Source organism: Nelumbo lutea, chromosome 5 (assembly GCF_056320005.1).
Source record: "Nelumbo lutea isolate HS-2025 chromosome 5, American lotus-T2T, whole genome shotgun sequence".
Taxonomy (NCBI): domain Eukaryota; kingdom Viridiplantae; phylum Streptophyta; class Magnoliopsida; order Proteales; family Nelumbonaceae; genus Nelumbo; species Nelumbo lutea.
In genome coordinates, this window is record NC_142688.1 from 41,680,770 (window position 1) to 41,700,544 (window position 19,775).

General features: G+C 33.7%; 1 protein-coding gene and 1 long non-coding RNA gene across 2 annotated transcripts; both read left to right on the forward strand.

Annotated features, from left to right (window-relative positions):
• The first annotated feature begins 9,679 nt into the window (after window positions 1-9,679).
• LOC148851959 (uncharacterized) lies at window positions 9,680-11,297 on the forward strand. Its single transcript, XR_016099478.1, has 2 exons — window positions 9,680-10,433; window positions 11,088-11,297. It is a non-coding gene; the product is annotated as an uncharacterized LOC148851959 (long non-coding RNA).
• Window positions 11,298-14,662: 3,365 nt separating this feature from the next.
• LOC148851960 (transcription factor bHLH160-like) lies at window positions 14,663-15,751 on the forward strand. Its single transcript, XM_088945725.1, has 2 exons — window positions 14,663-14,758; window positions 15,293-15,751. The coding sequence occupies exons 1-2, from the start codon at window positions 14,696-14,698 to the stop codon at window positions 15,749-15,751; spliced, it is 522 nt and encodes a 173-aa protein (XP_088801851.1). The 5' UTR covers window positions 14,663-14,695.
• The last annotated feature ends 4,024 nt before the right edge of the window (window positions 15,752-19,775 follow it).

Below are 19,775 nucleotides of genomic sequence, written 5' to 3' on the forward strand. Positions count from 1 at the left end.
TTTCTATTTGTCTGTTCACATCTGATAAGCCCTGAAACTATCTTCCCTTCAAAAACCGATGAAGCTGTTTCCTGCCGAGCATACCGTGTCTTCAAGTTTGATTCACCATCCAGGTTCATTGTCTGGATGTATGCTATTCCATTAGGATCACTTGTCCCCAACAAAACCATGTCACAAGGAATTGTTTCATCTGCTATGATCTTTATAACCTCACCAGCTCGTATCTTTTTCCATTTCTTCATTCGAAATTCACCGGATTGAAGCACTAGGGCTTCTCGGTTGTTCTCCTTCTTATCTGATCTATGTCTTCACCAATCATCATAGCCATCTTTAATAGCTGTGACACAAAGCACAAAGAGCAGAGGAAAAAGAGACTGTTCCGCCAAAAACAGCAAGAGGCGGGAGATGATTCAAAGCAGCGATAGCTAGGAAGTACAAGTAAGCAACTCGATGGAATTGAATGAATAAATTCTTGGAGAGGAATGTGATAATGGAGTACTTGCTGGTTTTGATTTCATTCCCTGTGAATTCATACCTATCATTCGTCCTTCTTGGATCATTAATATAAATCAGTCATGGATTATCCGCTGATAATAAATTATCTTCCAATTGCAAACTTCTATGGCGGATCCACTGAGATTTGTTCGACTTGTCTTTCTCCAAAGATGCTCTAGAAATCTTCGAGCATTGTAGGATTCTGCTGCAACTCCATAATACCCCAGGATACCAATTGTCCTCCTTGTGCAGTGCCTCCAACAAAAACAATTGAAAAAACTTGGAGAAAATTTCTTGACGGCTTTGTTTTAATATATATATATATATATATATATATATATATATATATATATATATATATATATATATATATTATTTATTGAATTTAATTATCCATAAAATTATAATTTTTAATATTATTACATAATTTCATTATTAATTTTGTAATATATGAAATTATTATTAAATTCAATATTATGTTATAAATACTTTTCTACTTTGAAGAATTTTTTAAATTCATTACATAATTTTGCTATTTTAACTATTTAAAATCTAGTTATGATAAATATTTAGTTATTTAAATATTTAAATAATCTATAAAATATTTAAAATCTTTTGTAATTTGAATTTTATTTATTTAAAGCTATTGTATATTATTAAATATTTAAAAACTTTTAAATTGATAGTCCAGAAAAACATAATTTAAATTGTTAGTACATAATTTTGTGATATATTTTGTAAAAACTATAAAATTATTTTTTGTGTCTTTAATAAGTATTTTAAATTTATTATATAATTTTGTTAGAATATTTAAATAACTCTTAATTTTTTTTAATCTAAACTTTCTTTAGATAGATATAGATAAAAAGTATAGGAGAGGATAAATAGGAATTAGAGATAATTTAGGAGATAAACTCTCTACTAAATTAGAGATAACTTTGGAAAAAGTAGGGGATAGTGAGGGAGGTAGTTTAGGAGAACTTTTAGAAGAAATTATTTAGGTTATTGGGAAAGTGCATCTCATTGGTTGTGTTGAAAATAACATAGAATAAAAAAATAAAAAATTCAAAAAAGAAGAAAATTTCTTGACCGCTTTATATATATATATATATGTGTGTGTGTGTATGTGTATGTGTATGTGTATGTATGTATGTATATATACTCCAAGATTTTTAAGATGTTCTTGAATTAGATATTTTGCTTTTGTTCCATAGCTTGGTCGTTGAAGCACACCTTGCAATGGTAAGAAATGACTCAAGCTCGTGCTAAACCTCCTTAAGTTTGACTTTGATTTTGACATTAATCAGAAACCCAATCCAACGTTTAACCCATAAGAGTATATTTGTTCTTGTAACTCCATTAGACATAATGGGTGATGCATTTGGAAGAAAGGTCTACGTTAGCGTATTCCATCAGATTTAGTATTCTATCTTTATCTCTAGGAGAGATAGTTCTATCAAAACTAGTATCATTATTCCCTTAATTCTAGGAGATATAGTTCCACTCCAATTAGTTGTACATATCTTATTTCTTTCCTTTTTGTATTCCAATTTAGGTTGCCGACCTGTTCTCTGGTTGTATCCCTAGCTTTATTATAAATAGGTTGTAACCTATTGAATTCATAATCAAGAGAAATATTATTCCATCAGATTTAGTATTCTATCTTTATCTCTAGGAGAGATAGTTCTATCAAAACTAGTATCATTATCCCATTAATTATAGGAGATATAGCTCCACTCCAATTAGCTGTACATATCTTATTTCTTTCCTTTTTGTATTCCAATTAAGGGGATAATGATACTAGTTTTGATAGAACTATCTCTCCTAGAGATAAAGATAGAATACTAAATCTAATGGAATACGCTAACATCTCCCCTCAAACTCAAGATGGTAATATATCAGTCATCTGGAGTTTGCCAACTAGAGTACGAAAGCGAAGAGGAGAGTGAGCCTTGGTAAATATATTTGTAGACTGATCCTGGGAAGGGACAGGAATAAGGCGAACAGTACCCTTGAGCACATGATGACGAATAAAGTGACAATCAGTCTCAATATGCTTAGTGCGCTCATGAAATACATCATTGTGAGCAATCTGTATGGTGCTACGATTGTCACAGTAAAGAGAGGTTGCAGATGAATGAGTAATTCCCATGTCATGGAGTAACCATCGTAACTATGACAACTCGGAGGTAGTGTCAGCAAGAGCTCAATATTCAACTTCAGTACTGGAACGAGAGACAACCGTTATGTCATGGAGTAACCATAACAACTCGGAGCTAGTGCTAGCAAAAGCTCGATATTCAGCTTCAGTACTGGAACGAGAGAACCGTTTGCTTCTTACTACGCTAAGATATAAGAGAATCGCCAAGAAAGAAGCAATAACCAGTAGTGGAGCGTCTATCAGTAGGATCATCGGCCCAATCAACATCAAAATATGCGATCAAATGAAGAGAGGAAGAACTGGAGTAGTGAAGTCCATGAAACAAAGTGCCCTTGACATAACGGATGATACGAAGTACAACAGCATAATGAGTAGTGCGAGGGGTAGACATGAACTGACTCACAATATGGACAACATACACAATATCATGACGAGTAACAGTAAGGTATACAAGACTGCCAACTAGTTGCCGATATAAGGTGCAATCACCGAGAGGAATACCATCAGTGGTTGGAAAATGGGCATTAGGCTCAATTGGAGTGTTAACAATCTTAATATTAGTGAGTCCGACACGAGAAACAAGATCAATGGCATACTTGGCCTGAGACAGATAATATCCTGATTGGTCGGAGGAGACCTCAATGCTTAAAAAATAATTTAGTCGACCAAGATCTTTCATTTCAAACTGTTTGCTGACTGATGGAATACGCTAACAGCCTAAATACTTTTTGAGAAGAGAGGGGAGGTTTAAATCGTTTACCCTAATTTTATTTACTATTGGCATATGGAAATTTCTGCTGAAGTACTTGGTCCATGACAGTATAGTCAATCCAACCTAATGCCAACTCAGGGTTTGCATGGTTTTCAAAACTGGATTGAATTGGATAGTTGGCTAGAAAACTGAGAATCGGTCACTGATTCCATTTTACCCCAGAACTGTTATTTCCCCAAAAATCATTGATTTGGTCAGTAAACTATTAACTCAGGCAGTCGAACCGTTCAATGATTTGGTTGGTTTTTTTTTTTTAATTTTTTTGTTAAAATGAGTCATTCGTTTAATTTGAAATCAGACCATTCGACCTGAGGACCAGACCCCTGACCGATTTGATTTTAAAAACCTTGAGGGTTTGTCTTGAAGCCTCCATCTGTTGCTCTCTAATGCATGAACCAATGCTTAGGGCTACCATCACCTGATCTGGATTCAAGTGGCTCATGTACAAGATATTGTAAATGTTGAGATGAAATGGGCTCCTAGAAATAAGACAGTTTCTTTTACCGCAAGTTTCAAGTTCCAATGCACTTGCCAAGTGTCAATAATAAACCTTTTCTTAACGGCAATTTTATGCCAAAAAAATCATAGCTTTGAATGGTTAATATTTATTTGGGGAAACATCAATACAAGCTGGGCATGCATGGGGTATAGGTCTGATCGATGTGGACTGGAGGATTGAACACTAGATCATCAGTCCAGATGTCTCCCTATAGAGCAGATGATTCGGACCTGCCTAGTCATCCCATAATGTGCGTGGCAGGAGTAGCATAGCAGGAGCAGCATAGGTCGTGTAGGGAACGTCCCCATTTGACCTAATTAGTGAAGGTTACACGTACGTAACAGTGGTCCCAAACCAATTCTAGCTATTTTATCAAATAGTAATGCTTTGTCGCTGTGCCACATATATTCTAATTTTAAAAGCATCAACTTATTAAAGTACTTTGTTATTTTTAATTTTTGAGGACTTAACTTAATGGTCCTAAACTACTATTGTATTACTATTTACCAACTTGTTAACTATTGTCCTAGGCCATCCTTGAAGATTGGTTTATTACTACAGTTGACCATAATATATCAACTAAATCAAAATCCACTGAATAAATTATATGTTAATGCTACAGGAATTTAGATGGCGTGTAGGAAAATTAGAGCGCTATACAGTAGTTTGCTTGTGAGAACTTCAAAAAATAATGTTGTCACCTAATTAGGAAATACAAAATCCACCTTGTTATTTTTCATCAATGCATACATTAAATTTTGTGTCAATTTTTACTAATAATAGCATATCACCATCAATTAATTTATGGGCTCTAAAGTAAAATAAGTTTATTATTCATGACATGCATTTTTAGAGACTTGTCATGCAAACAATTTAATATTACTTAAAAGGGATATTTATAACTCTAGTACTACATGGAGTAGAAGGACTTGGGCAAAAAAAAAAAAAAAAGAAAAAGAAAACCTGAAAGTGGAATTTCCTTTCCTTGGTTTGTTGCTTGCATGGAACCATTTACATATATTACACAAAAGAACTATTACGAAAGTAAGAAAAACACATATGGCCAATGGTTGCATCCCTACACTAAGTTTCCTTCTAAAAGACAAAAAGATGGTGGTAAGGCACCATTACAATGAGTATCAACATTTGGATTGGTATCACCATCACCATCACTCAATTCAACATCATCTCTATCATAGTCTTCCTTATTCCAGTTAACATGCATCATTCAACATCATCAATGGGATCTCGTATGTAAAAAACTTGCTTCACTTGGGTGGCCAACAACATGAAGTTAGGTTCAAACATGTAAACCTAAAGTCATCAACCCTTAATCCTTCAGCAATATCAAGTCAATCACACTTAAACGACAACACATTCAATTGTCCATAATAATCCAATTCAATGATATTTGTTAAAACACCATAATATGCAACATCTCCTAAAGTTGGGTTTTGGTCTCTTGCACTAGAAAAACTTGATGATTTTACAATCACATCCATACCACTATTTTGAATCCTTCTATTTTCATCATAATACTTGGTGTGAAACTTAAAGCTATTTATACATACTCCTTTCTATCGGTTTGTGGTTATTTGTGGTTGAGCAAACCACTAACCAACCAAATTAAGCTATTTTAGTAGTTATTTAGTTTCTTTCCTACACAATTGTAAAACCTATACAAGATTAGAAGGGTATTATATATGGAATAGTTCTTAGAGAGCAGAATTACTAAATGCTTACACAAGGAGAAGTTGATAAAATTTATTACTCACATGGTCTTTAAACCATGAAGAAAACTCCCAATTAAGAATCATTTGCAAATTATGTAGTTGAGACCTAGAATGTTATTAGTGAATGGTTCAATTGCATGTACTTATAAGCCAAAGAGTATAGGTAAAAAATTAAACCTTATCTTTACTAAATTATACAAATAACTTACTAGATATAATGAGCAATTATATCATAATTGGTTAAGACATATAGGTAAGCCTTTATCATTGTGTCTCTATCAAGTTAGAGTGTACTTGTACTACTAACAACATGGCTTATTTGAAAAAGACACTACAGGAAAATGGGGCTATAGCTACGGCACTTTAGCTACGGTCAGAAAAACCGTAACTAAAACATGGGATATAACCACGAATAATTTTATGTTCGTGGCAAAAAGTTGAGCTTTAGCTACGGATAAATTGTCCGTGGTTAAAAGTTATCCTGTCCGTGGCTAAAAGATATTTATAATCACGGTTATAATGTATCCGTGGCTATAAGTTACAAAGCAAAAGTAGCTACGGACAATTTGTCCATGGTTAAAAGTTATTCTGTCGTGGCTAAAAGATATTTATAGCTACGGTTATAATGTATCCGTGGCTATAAGTTACAAAGTAGGAGTTGAGCTTTAATTACGGACAATTTGTCCGTGTCTAAAAGATATTTATAGCCACGGTTATAATGTATCCGTGGTTATAAGTTACAAAAAATAGAAATTGAGCTTTAGCTACGGACAATTTGTTCGTGGTTAAAAGTTATTCTATATGTAGCTAAAGAGCTATTTATCACTATAGCCACGGATAACTAAAATTCTGTGGCTATAATTATGAAGTTAATCATCTTTAGCTATAATCATTTTATTCCTAGACCATAAATAATAATCATATAATATTCATTTAAAATATCTATTTATTTATTAATTACTTTTTTATAGTAAATTAGTAATTAAGAATTTATTAAATTAAATGGATATAGTTAATAATTAAAAAATTATTAGCTCATTACTATTGCATAACAATAATAATTAATGATTTCTATTTAATAATAATTAAACTAGAAAATAAATTATTAATAATTTCATAAGTACATTAATAAAAAGAAATTAATTTATAAAATAGAAATAAATAAGCATTAATTATTATTTGATTAGTTTAAACTAATCATCAAAAATTAATTTAATTATTTAAGTAAATTAATAATTAATTAAAAATAATAAACTAAATATGAAAACCGCTAATAGTAAATTAATTAATTACCTATGAATGAAAATAATATTGACATTTAAACTAAATTATTTAAATTCATAAGTAAATTATTAATAAAGTAATAGTTATACAATATAGATAAATAATTATTAATTATTATTTTATTAATTAAATAATAACTAATAATTTATTTAATAAATTATTTCAACCACTTTACAAATTTTTTTCCTCAAAGTGTAATTTTTAACTATTTTAATTTGTGATGATGAAAAGCTAAAATAAAATGTAAATAAATCAATATATATATTCTACATATTTCAAAACAACATTATGTATTCTATATATAAGAAAACTTATAACACTAACCAATGTTTAGAATGTTGGACGAGACCAGCTAGTCAGATTATTGTTAAACCATGACCCAACCCTTAATCAATATGATCATACACCTAACCCTATTTACTCCAAAAAAAAAAAGCCAAAACCATCCACCAAACTGGTCTAACCCAAGAACTAATGAATTGGTCTTGGGTAATTCAGTTTAATTTGTGAAGATGAAAAACTAAAATAAAATGTAAATAAATCAATATATATATTCTACATATTTCAAAACAACATTATATATATATATATATATATATATATATATATATATATATATATATATATATATATATATATATATATATATATAAGTTTATAAATACTAATATAAGTGGGTCCAAACCAAACCAAAAAGTGAACCAAACTATATTAAATTCAGTTTGGTTATAATATCTAGTTCGGTTCAATCCGGTTCATAAGAATGGATAAATTGAAATACTAGTTAGGTTCTTAGTTTTTTTTTTTCGAAAATGTTAGGTCCTTAGTTCTAATCGAATTGAATCGAACCAACTAAATGAAAACCATTAGAAATTTGTAGTTAAAAAAATTCATTAAATAACTAGTACAAATAATTAAATAATTAAAGTTTTAAAATATAATTAAATAGTTAATAAAATAATAAAATAAAATATTAAATGAAATTGTTAAATAACTAAATGATAGAATGATCAAATAATTAAATAATTAACACAAACTATTAATTATTGCTGAAATAATATAATAACCATGATAAATGATTAAGCAACTAATAAGACATTAATATAATTAAATGACTAAAGCATTAGTGGCTTTGTGCAATTATATTAAATAAATTTGATTTTTCTTTATAAATGGTTGAGATTGAATGGAAGTAAAAAAATTGAAAGACTGCTAAAATAATTGATGCGAACTCTCTCCCATGCACAACAAACCCTTTCCTTCTCTATTCAGCTTCTCCCATTTGCACTGAAAACGGAGAGGAGAGAGAAAATAACCCCTTCGAAGGTTTCTTCTCATCCTTCATCGAAACCCTGTTTTCGGGTGTTCTTCTTCATCGAGAAATCAGACATGCTCCATTGGTTGCTCCCTATTTTTTGAGATATTCTTCCTCCATATTCAAGAACGGAAATCCTAGTACAAGTTTCTCGGATTGTTTTCGCTCAAAAGAAAACACATTTTGAGAGTTTCTTCGACTCCACCGAAGCACCAGTTGGAGATTTTTCCCATCTCCAACGAACCGTAGGCTCTGGCGACACCCTCCTTTTACTCGACTGAAGCACCAGTTAGGAATTACTCAAAACACCAAACGAAGTGGCTATCTTCTATTACTTTATATTTTATATTTTATTATTAGTTATTAGTTATAGAAGTATTTTTATTATGTGAAAATTTTCATTTTTAGTATTGTTTTTTATGAGTGCAGTAACATGTGGCATGCCAAGATCGTTGTATGGCATCTCAGCGCTACATAAACAACTGTGGATCCCACTAAGTCAAGGTGACACACCTCGGAACCTGTCCAAGCAACTCGTACACAACTCAGGCACCTTAGTAGAGTGGCTAGTAGCACATCATCTAGGACTGACTTGTGGTACCTCATCAGTACCGGTCAAAGTGACATCGGTATGAGGAGACAACTTTATTGGTTCAACCAATTGGATTAATGACAATTTGCATAAACTATGGAGTAGAAATGTAAAATGGGTCATGACGAGGTAGCATGGCACGACCCGTGGGTGGTCTGTACAAAGTGTGGGTCATGTCGTGCTGCCCTCCCTTGGGATAACTTGGGGGGGTCGGCCTGGCACGGCTCATAGCCCAAGCCCATGGGGCCCATGTCGTGTTGTAGGTCGGGCTGGCCCGTGGGCCAAGCCGAGTCGTGGACTAGGTCAAAGCTATTTATTTAAAAAATTGAAAAAAAAACTTCAAATTTTAATTTTATATGAATTTTGATGTACACAATTGCTTATCTATATAATAATTAAATAAATTAGTATAATAAAATTGAAAACAATTATTTATTTTATTAATATATTATATACTATATTATTATATAATTATAAATTATATAATATTATATATAAATATATAAATAATATATATGGCCCGTGGGTTGGGCCATGCTAGCATGCGGGCTGCGAGCGACATAGTTTGCTCGGTCGTGCCGTATTGGCCTGGCTCGCAGACCTAAAAACCCAAGCCCAACACGGACCACATGATTGTGCCAGGCTTGGCATGGCCCGAATCCATTTGTGTCGGGTTGTGCTGGGCCTGGCATGACCATGGCCCGGCCCGATTTATTATGGATTGGAAATATCAATGACCCATAAAAACCGAAAAAAAAATGAATTTGAAGTCCCGTGCGCGCCTTCATACCCATAAAAAACCGAAAAAAGAAAATTTGAAATCCCGCGCGAAAAACCGAATAAAAAATATTTGAAGTCCCGTGCGCGCGTTTTAAGGTCTCATTCGCCCTAATCGGAAAAATTCGAAGGGCGGCTTCTCTTCTTCCCATTCGAACCAAGACACGCAGCGGCTGATCAGAGCGGCAGAAATAACCTCCCTCCGGCTTCTCCTCTTCTCTCCGATCTCCGTCTCTCTTCCTCCTCCTTCTTCTTCCCCCATTCCCTCTCTTTTTCTCACACTCAACGCCGTTCTTGACCGCGCCTAGGAGTCTCTCCCGCCGCTGCAACCAGCGGCGAGTTTAAACCCCATCGGCGATAACTGAATCCCTCGTTTCTTCGTACCTCCCTTCCATTTCAATTGTTGACCCCTTAACCTCCCGCTTCTCGTCATCGCCAAAATCCCACCGTATCCCCTGTTTTCTATCTCTTCTATCAGCCAAATAGATCCATCACAACAGCGGTGTGGATACGCATCGTCATCTATCTCCAAAACCTGAACGTGGGAACCAACAGCTGAGTTTCTCCATCACCATGAAGTAGGTTAGAAGTGGTAGACTCCCGATCCCCAATTCCGTTTCCTAGCCGCTGGAATAGATCTACAGTCATAGCGGCAATTCAGACGTTCCCTCTCCATTTCGATCAAGTTCTCCCATTCAAATAGTGCGTTGCTTCCCGATAGCCATTGTCATTCAAAGAATAGAGACATGTGTCAGTTCTGGAATCCCGCATCATCGTTCGGTTTCAGGCCAAAATCCCGAATCAGGTAAACTCTAGCCTTGATAATTTCTTTGTTATTTTTGTTAAGACTATTTCTCTTACAGTCATGCAAACTCTCGACATCAACCCAGCTCGGCTTTTTTTTTTTCTTCTTCTGCAATTCCCATAGATGTAGCCAGGATCTGTTAATGTATAAAATTTGAACCAGCTACCCCGTCGGTTCTGATTTTGACTTCGTTAGTCTTTATTGCTCATTGCCTCCAAAAAGTTTCTTGATTTTGGATTGAGCTGATAACTGTTTTTAGCGTATTTGGAATGCATCAAGTTATGCTATTTTTAGTAGTGGATGTCTTTGATGTTGGAGAGAAGAGAGACTACAAATCCGCATCTCCAGCTAGTGAATTTTCCTAGTGTTTGAAAAAAAATACAAAAAATAAATAAAATGATAATGAATAAAGGTTGCATTAGTAAGACAAATAAAAAATGAAAGAGATGAAAGAAGGAAGGGAGGAGTGATAACCGAGAGGGAAATAAAACTGGTGCTTCTACGAATCAGACGAATCAGAGGGAAGGGATGAGTTGCCCATTCAGGATATTGAAAAGAATTTATCTTGCATTTTGTCATTGTATATTGCAATTTGTTACTTGGATTCATCAAAGTAATCAATGTTCTAATTTTATTTTTGGTTTTTCTTTGTAGGTTAAACATGCAATGAGCGACTCTTAAAGCGTGGTTGAAGACAATGGATAATTCTTTTATATTTAAAATTTCTCTTTTTTTTAAGGTCATGTAGATTTCAATACGTATTAAGAGAAATTTGACATTTGTAATACATTTTAAACAATGATGTATTCAAATTATAAATGGCATGTAATTTTTTATTACAATAATATAACCATTTGCTAGAAATTATATAATTTCTATGTGATGTATGAATGAAACATGTATTGCTTTAAAGTGGTGGTTCCAATTGTTATTATTTTTACTACTTTAATTGGAATATAGTCACAAATTTTCAAAAAAAATCTGTAGTTATAGATTAAAGCAATTAGCTACGGTTTTGAAAGAAGTTGTGGTTATAAATTTCAATTTTCAGCCATGGTTTGCTAAAAGCTGTAGCTATAGATTAAAGCAATTAGCTACAGTTTTGTAAGAAACCATGGTTATAGAATGCATCTTTCAACTACGGTTTGTCAAAAAAGATGTAGTTATAGGTTAAGTATTTAGCTTCAGTTTTGGTAAAAAAAGCTGTGGTTATAAGTTGGTATATTTACCTATGATTTTGTAATAAACCATAGCTATAAAAGAAAAGCTTTAGCTATGGTTTTCTAAAAATTTGTGGTTATAGATTTGAATATATAGTTACGGACAATTTAAAATCTGTAGCTATATGCATTTTTTAGCTACGGTTTAGCTTATGGCTAAAGGATCATATGGTTTGCATACGCCCTTTACCTACGGACAGATATTGTAGCTATAGATGGGTCATAACCACGGATTAATTGAACCGTAGTTGTAAGCTATAGCCATGTGAACATAGGCTATGGCTTCCTGTTTGTAGCTAAATCATAGCTATAGGTCTATAGTTATGATTTTTTTGACCTTTAGCCATGGTTTTGTCCGTAGCTAAAGGTCATATTTCTTGTAATGAGATTTTTGACTTTTTCAATGGGAAAATATGTTCAAAGAATTCTGCATCTCAAGAGTCAATATTTGTGTTGTATTTTACAATATTTTCAATTGTTTTAATATAAGGAATTTGTAAACCACACTGTTTTGTGCATATCCAATAAATACACAATCACAAGTTTTGGGGTCCTAGTTTTTTTATTTTAGGTTTAGGTATTTCAATTTTTATTAAACAACCCAAGCTTTTAAATAGTTTAGGTTAATTCCTATTATGCCAAAGTTCAAATAGTATCTGTCATTTTTTCTTATGAAGTATTTTGTTGTATAAATAATAAATTGTTAGGATTGCTTCTCCTCACAAGTTCAGCAGTACACCTAAACTAATTAACATGGCATTCATCATTTCTTTTAAAGTTTTATTAAGTCTTTATACAACTCAATTTGATTTGGATTGATAAGGGATTGTAGTTTCATGTATAATTCCATTTTCTTCAATGAATTTCTTGATTATTTTTCCATCATATTTAGTCCATCTATTAGTTTTAGGTCTCTTAATTTTATTTCCTAATTGATTTTCTACTTCAATTTTATAGGTTATAAAAGCTCGTTTAGCCTTATCTTTTGATCCAAGTAAAAGAACTTTTGCATACCTAGAGAAGTCATTTATGAATGTTAATAATATCTTTTTTCTTCTCTAGCTTCATAAAATTTAAGATCCTCTAAATCACTATGTATAAATTGCAGCAATTCATATTCTTTTTCTTCACTTCTATGTGATTTTTTAGTGAATTTTGCTTGTATACATACTTGACATTTTTCACTTGTAAAATCAATAGAAACATTCAAGACTCATAATTTGCATAATTATTTTATGTAAGGAACACTACGATGTCTTAATCTAGCATGCCAAACATTAAAAGACTCAATCATATAAGCAAAAGAAAAAAGTAAGAAAGAGGTCTTCAAGTAGGAGGAAAGCATTATATAACGTAGGACAAGAGGAGATCAAATTCTTGAAATTTTGAATCTCCCTCCAACAATCTATTTCATCAAAAGAATTTTTCTTTTGGCCAAAAAATGACTACCGGGACCCATGATTGATTACTTTTCATCAAAATTTGTATGTCGGCCCCCCCTAATCAAACACTGAGCAAGCATTTTTTTTTTTTGGGTATTTATTGGCATTGAACAAGACCGCTGGACAAAAACTACTGGCTAAACTGAAATTTCTTATAGTGATTTAAGTAGTTACCTAAACATACAGGATATATTTAATAATTATCCCTATACTTTAATACCATCGGCCATGAATATTGGCCATGATTTAGTCTAGATACATGTCAAATTTGATGTGGCTCTTGCTAGGCACTATCTCATGGCCGACTAACATACATGAAACTATAAATTAATCCATGAGAATCATGTAAGGAAATTATAGTTGTAAAGTATTTTATAGTATATTTTTCAAAACGAAAATATTTTATAATTTGTGCATGTCTCTAGCGTGTGTTCCTTTTTCCTGAAATATTATTAAATTACAGGAAAAATGATATTCTAAAAATATTTTTTATTTACAATAATCGATTCTATACCAACCAATATGGTGGCTCTGATAGTAAGTTTTACTGGTTGTAGCTAAGACTTGGGACCAAATCTCGCTGTCACTGGGGTGGGGAAGGGGTTATGTACGTGGTCCATGCAAAAAATAAAAATCCTATATTAAAATATCAAACATTCATACCTCAAAAGAAAACACTGACAAACTTTAATTCTATTTATATGTGTATCAGACACAACACAACAGAAAAACAAAAGAAAAATTACTGTGACACTAACTTTCTTTATTACGGTATGAAACAAAAAATGTAGGCCTTGTTTGGCGTAGAGGGTGTACAGGGAACGTAGATACAAATTGTCTCTTTGGCCTTTGGGTGTCTCATCTCTCATTCATCCATCCTTGTTCAGGAAAAAGGACTGGGGATGGGATGAAGGAATCATATATTTTCTAGTTTTGCAGGAGGATTCGTATTAACTCGTGATGCTGTTCGACTTGCAGCTTTTGGTTGTCTTGAGAGATTTAGGGTTTTCATATAGACTGATTTCGTTTTCATATTACAGTCAAGTCAACCCAATATATATCTAGAAACTGATACAAGCTCATGCCAAATATTTCCTTGGGACTTGGGATCCAACTGATCTCACTCTGTGAAATTACCCAGGAGGTACTTCATTCGCAAATTTCCTCTTAAATCATCCGTATTTGAACCACTGGAGGTGACCTTCTCTCTCTCTCTCTCATAATCAAAAGTTCCAAACTAAACTTCTGAAACTGTGTTCTAGAAATGCTACCCATAGCTCATAGCCATCACAGTGATGGAGAGAAGAGTATGCTGGTCCCAGCAGCTGAAACTTCTGAGGATCCATGGTTACCATTTGAAGATGATATGTTTACCGGCCAGGTGGGCTCGAGTTCGTTCCTGCATCAAGAAGATCTAATCATGGTGCAACCATCTCTGGATGAAGGATTGGTTGCAGGTAGCAACAATCAGAATAATAAAGAGATAGCTGGTAGGATGAGGAGCTTTCAAACTGGAAAGTCATCAGTGGTGCAACCTGGTGCGGATGAGGAGTCGATCATAAAGAAACTCGACCATAATGCAAAGGAGAAGCTACGCAGGATGAATCTCAATGCCTCCTATTTGGCTCTTCGTACATTGTTACCAGATTCTAGTAGATCAAAGGTTGTCTCGTCATCACTCTTTCTCTCTCAACGCTCATTATGTTGCATTAATATATCGGATTTTGACTAGATTAGCCGATCCTTGAAGCACCAGCCTATCTGCTCTATGTTGTTTCTAGCTTTCAGGTTTCCTTTTGGATCCAGAAAACAACCCTTACAGATTATTCCATCTGATGCAACTCAATGTTTCACAACCAACTGGATATTTCCAGGTGACCCAATCAGTTATATAGTAAAGAATGTGGAAGACCCAACCTTCAGAGCTCTGGAAGAACTTACCAGCAACCAGTGCAACTGGGTTTGTTGTTGTCAACGCCATCAAGTATTGGTTTTCTTTTTTTTCCTTCCTTCCTACCCAACTAAATTTGATCAACCCATTTCTTCCCAAGATTTGGAGGAATGAAGTCTCCATGCCCATCATGTATTGCTGGTATTTAAAACCGGGCATTAATCCTTTTGGTTCATTTCATTCGGTGTAAGAAGATGTTGCAGAATAAATGTTCGCTGTATAATTTATTTGTTTATCATCTTGCAGAAGAAATGGAGCGCTCCCGTTATACTTGGCAAAGTTGTAGAATACATTCCGGAGTTGAAGGCTGAGATTAAGAATCTTACACAAAGCAAGGAACAAATTCTATCCACCGTAGAAAAGAAGCAAATGCCCACCCATGGTTCACCTTCGGAATCCAAAATTCCCACAGTTTCAATAACTGAAGTTAGAAAAGGGGAACTGATCGTGCAAATATGCATGAAGAGAGAAAGTTCCAGTGTTCTCTCTACTCTACTAGCTAATGCTGAAGGTGAAGGAGTGCAAATTGTCAGCACTTCGTCTCTTTCAGTCCCTGATGACAGAGATTGCTACCATCTACATCTTCATGTAACTTTCTCATCTTTTATCTTTGACTTTCTCTTTTCTACTCAATTCCCACTTCCCCGACCACTAGTCCCACCAGTAGCAGCAGAAAAAGTAGTAATAGAAGCTATTAGTCTATGATCAATAAAATCAAACTGGAACAAGAACGAAAATTGATGAAAAGCTGGGTATCTGGTATTGCATTTCAAGCTATCTGCAGCCCTGTCTAGCTATATCAGTGATGAAGAGATAAATAAATTAAGCATTCACCCAATAAATTGGCTAACTCCAACACAAAATCCACTGGGTTCCCCGTGTTCAATCCGGTATAATATGCAGATTAGTTCCCCATATTGATAACCAATTAAACCTCCCAGAGCAACTGCTCTTAGTTTCTCTGTTCCTACCAATGTGAGTCGGATCTTATATATACTTATTTCTGATCTCCATTGACCAGGTGAATGGAAGTTCGCCAATAGCCGACTATATTGCAGTGTTAAGGGCCAAGCTACTTTCTTGGTTGTGCGGGATCTCATCTATTTTGGATGACAGATACGTGTAAATTGAAAATCCGTGAAGGGTGATGGAAATGCTATCTTCCAGTAGAAAAGTATGTGTTTAACCTTACCTTTTGTTCTTTTGGGTATATTAATTGCTCCAATTATATGTCCATGTTTCCGAAGAGACATCTCAATTAATAGTAGCAGAAGGAATGCAGACTGTACATGGTTCGAGGATTGCCTCCATGCACTGAGAATCTGAAATTAGCAAAATTCCACCCTGAAGAAGTAAAGTCAAATTACTATTTTCTCAACTTTTTATTTGATTTCAGTTATTCTTTTTTCTTCATAAAATGACGTGGGGATTTCATGGTGAGAAAATTGCGGGTTCATGTGAGACTAATCTATATATACTATTAATAAAAAAGCGAATAACCCCATTTTCTGGACTTTTCATTAGACATTTTTACCCCTTATCTAAGCAACATACAACGGACATTAAAAATGGCATATATGTCATTTACTCTCACTCAAAAAACTGCTCACTTCCCACTAACTGTTCAAAAACTGTCCACTTATATCTGTTCAAAAACTATCCATGAATTGTAAATAGTTTTGTCTTGGAGACATGTTTATTAATTTTGATAAATGTCTATAACTCCAGCTTGGGTGATATTATTGCATCAACTTGCAACACAACTAGAGGTGTCAATTGGACTGCATTTGGTCCAACCCGATCCAGTCCGATGTGAGTCCACTTACAAATGGACTAGGCCCAATCCAAGCCAAATCCAATCCATTAAAATGTAAATGGATTGAATTGGATCCAGTCCAAACCAAATGAAATATCAAGAATTATATATAAAAAAGCATTACATATAAAATTTACAAAAAATATGTTAAAATGAAGAAATCTGAAAATTATAAAAATATACTTTTTTGGCATTGAAAAAGCACTTTTGTAAAGGGCTTTCATAAAAGTACTTTGACAAAAATACTTTCATAAAAGTACTTTAACGAAAGTACTTTTATAAAAGTGCTTTCATAAAAGTACTTTCGCATGTGCTTTTAAAAAACTGCTTCTGTAAAAGTGCTTTCATAAAGCACTTTTGTGAAAGTTCTTTTGCAAAAATACTTTCATAAAAGTACTTTCGCATAAGTGCTTTTATAAAACTGCTTCTGTAAATGTGCTTTCATAAAGCACTTTTGTGAAAGTTCTTTTGTAAAAGTACTTTTCATAAAATTACTTTTATAAAAATGATTTCGTAGAAGTACTTTCATAAAAGTGATTTTATGACTTTCTATTTTGATTGGTTTCAAGTTGGACAAGGGTTTTGGCCTCATGATCGGATTATTGGAAATGTGCTTTAGGTCCAATTCAGACCAATAAGAATATGAATCAATTTATTTTGGATTGGCCCAATCCAATAATTATATGGACCGTCCAAATCCGATTTGATAAGGTTTGAATCGGATTAAGTCCAACTCAAAACCAGCCGATTGACACCCCTAAACGCAACAACCAATCTCTAGTACTTGCCGAGTCACAATGCCCTTCGTGCTTAATGTCTCTTAGATTTTGAATGAAGTTCCAACTAGCTAGCGAGTATATAGTTTTCTTCTTAAAAGGTAAACTATCCAGGCTGTTTTGGCAGACCCATGTCGAGATAATAAAATAAAGGGGAGAGGTGAAGCTTCACACAGAGGACTTTCATGTGGGTCTAGGTCCTCCATAACTTGGCTTCTGTTTTAACTTTGACATAAACTTTTGTCAATTATCCAATTAAGGAGAGTCAAACCATGTGGATTGTAGGCTTCTGGCATGTGTATGCAAGTCAGGCCCACCAGCAGGTTGGGGGGACACGAATCTAACTTTCCATGAACTATTCAAGCTCGACTCATGATCTCAATTTGTCATGATCTAAACTGAGGTTCAAGCCAAGTTCGAGCCCAGTTTATAGGTTCGTTTAGTTGAACTAAGCTTAAGCCCAATAAAACTTGGCTTTTGAGGCATATATAAAACTTTTTATATGTATAGTTTTAATTTTTATAGGAAGCTTGGCTCACAGTTGAGCCAAAACTTACAAGCTTTTGAATCGAACTGAATTTGAGCTCAAGTCTCTTACTCGAAACAAGATTGGGGCTCATAGTTTTTTGGCGAGCTGAACTCAAATAACTAGATATTCAATTATCAGAAAGTTAGGTAATTGAAGTCACCCCTAACCCAATCCAAGTTGATGAACCCCAACCTAACCCTGTTGTGTTGGGTAGGGTAGGATTCAGGTTGAGCTTGACCTCAGTTTTGTACTTTTGTTGGTTAGCCTAATCTCTTAACTTGTTCATATATATATTTCACTTCTTAGATTTAGTTTGGCCATATAAAGAGACAAATTTATGGTGCTGTGAGGTATATATAGGTCTGGAAAACATGGTGAAATGGTTAATAAAACACTTAGAAGCAATCTAAAACCAATTTTGGGTGGCACTATAAATGCTCTATTTTTCCTTTCAAAATACACTATTATAGTGGTAAAACGAAGTATTTTGGAGTCACAATACTTTGTTTCACACTGCACAACCTAAGTGCGAAATGACTTGTTCTGAACCAAGTCAAATCTCAATGGAACTTAGAATAATAACAACAATAAGCAACAAATAACCAAGAAAACTTTTCTAATGTCAATAGAAAAATGCATAGGGCTTTAACTGAGAAAATCTCTACTATAACAACAATAATGAAATTACAATGTATTTTTCTTTATCAATAGATAGGAGATACCAAAATGATGGTTTACAACAACAAAATTAGAATAAATCTTCCCACCTCAAAGAGAGAACAAAATCTCTTGGAAATGTTTCTTGGAGATGAATTATAACTTAAGCCTTGTTGTGGATATAGCCATCATAGTAGCTCCTTGTTTTCTAAAACCCTTTGAAAACCTTAGCTTCCAGAACCTAAGAGTCACCCCATGTATGAGAATAGAGAGATGAAAAAAATGAGACTTTTTCTTAATTACCCCTTTTCTTTTGTAATTTTTTGTTTCCTTTGTTTTGAGTACTTAAGTGAGTGGGCTCCACCTCATAAGGAGGGAACCCAACTATCCCCCCTCCCAACTTATGAGGAGGGATCCACCAAATCTGCCTTATTTCTACAAAGAAAAAGCTTCTCACTAGTCAAATCAATTAATCATATCTAACCCATTTTCATTGGTATAAACCTTTTTAAGTTGTAACAACTTCCAGTGATATCTAATGTCAATATATTTTGATTTTGAATGGAGAGTTGAGTTCTTATTAAGACATTACAGTTATATCTGAAACATACTTCTCTTGCTTCACCCCAAGCTCTTATATGAATCTCTTCCCCCATAAAAATCTCCTCGCTTTAATAATGGCAATGTTCAGCTTCAATGGTGGACAACATAATACATTTCTGAAGTTTCAGCTATCATGAAATTGCTCCCTAAAAATGGCCAAGTAACTTGTGATTGACTTTTTTGAATCAATATCACCAACCATGTTTGCATATGTAACTATACAATGCAGACTTACCGTTCCCAAAACATAAAAATACTCTAAAAGTGCCCTTGATATCTAAGAATCCATAATTTACTATAGCCCAATGTTCCTCTCTAGGATTTGGGAGAAAACAACTTACAACACCA

Bases quoted from the DNA above. Each gene is read 5' to 3' on its own strand.
- LOC148851960 (XM_088945725.1), top strand. From the start codon at position 14,696: ATGAATCTCAATGCCTCCTATTTGGCTCTTCGTACATTGTTACCAGAT. The intron at 14,759-15,292 runs GTTGTCTCGTCA...ATCATCTTGCAG, and splicing joins CAGATTCTAGTAGATCAAAG to AAGAAATGGAGCGCTCCCGT.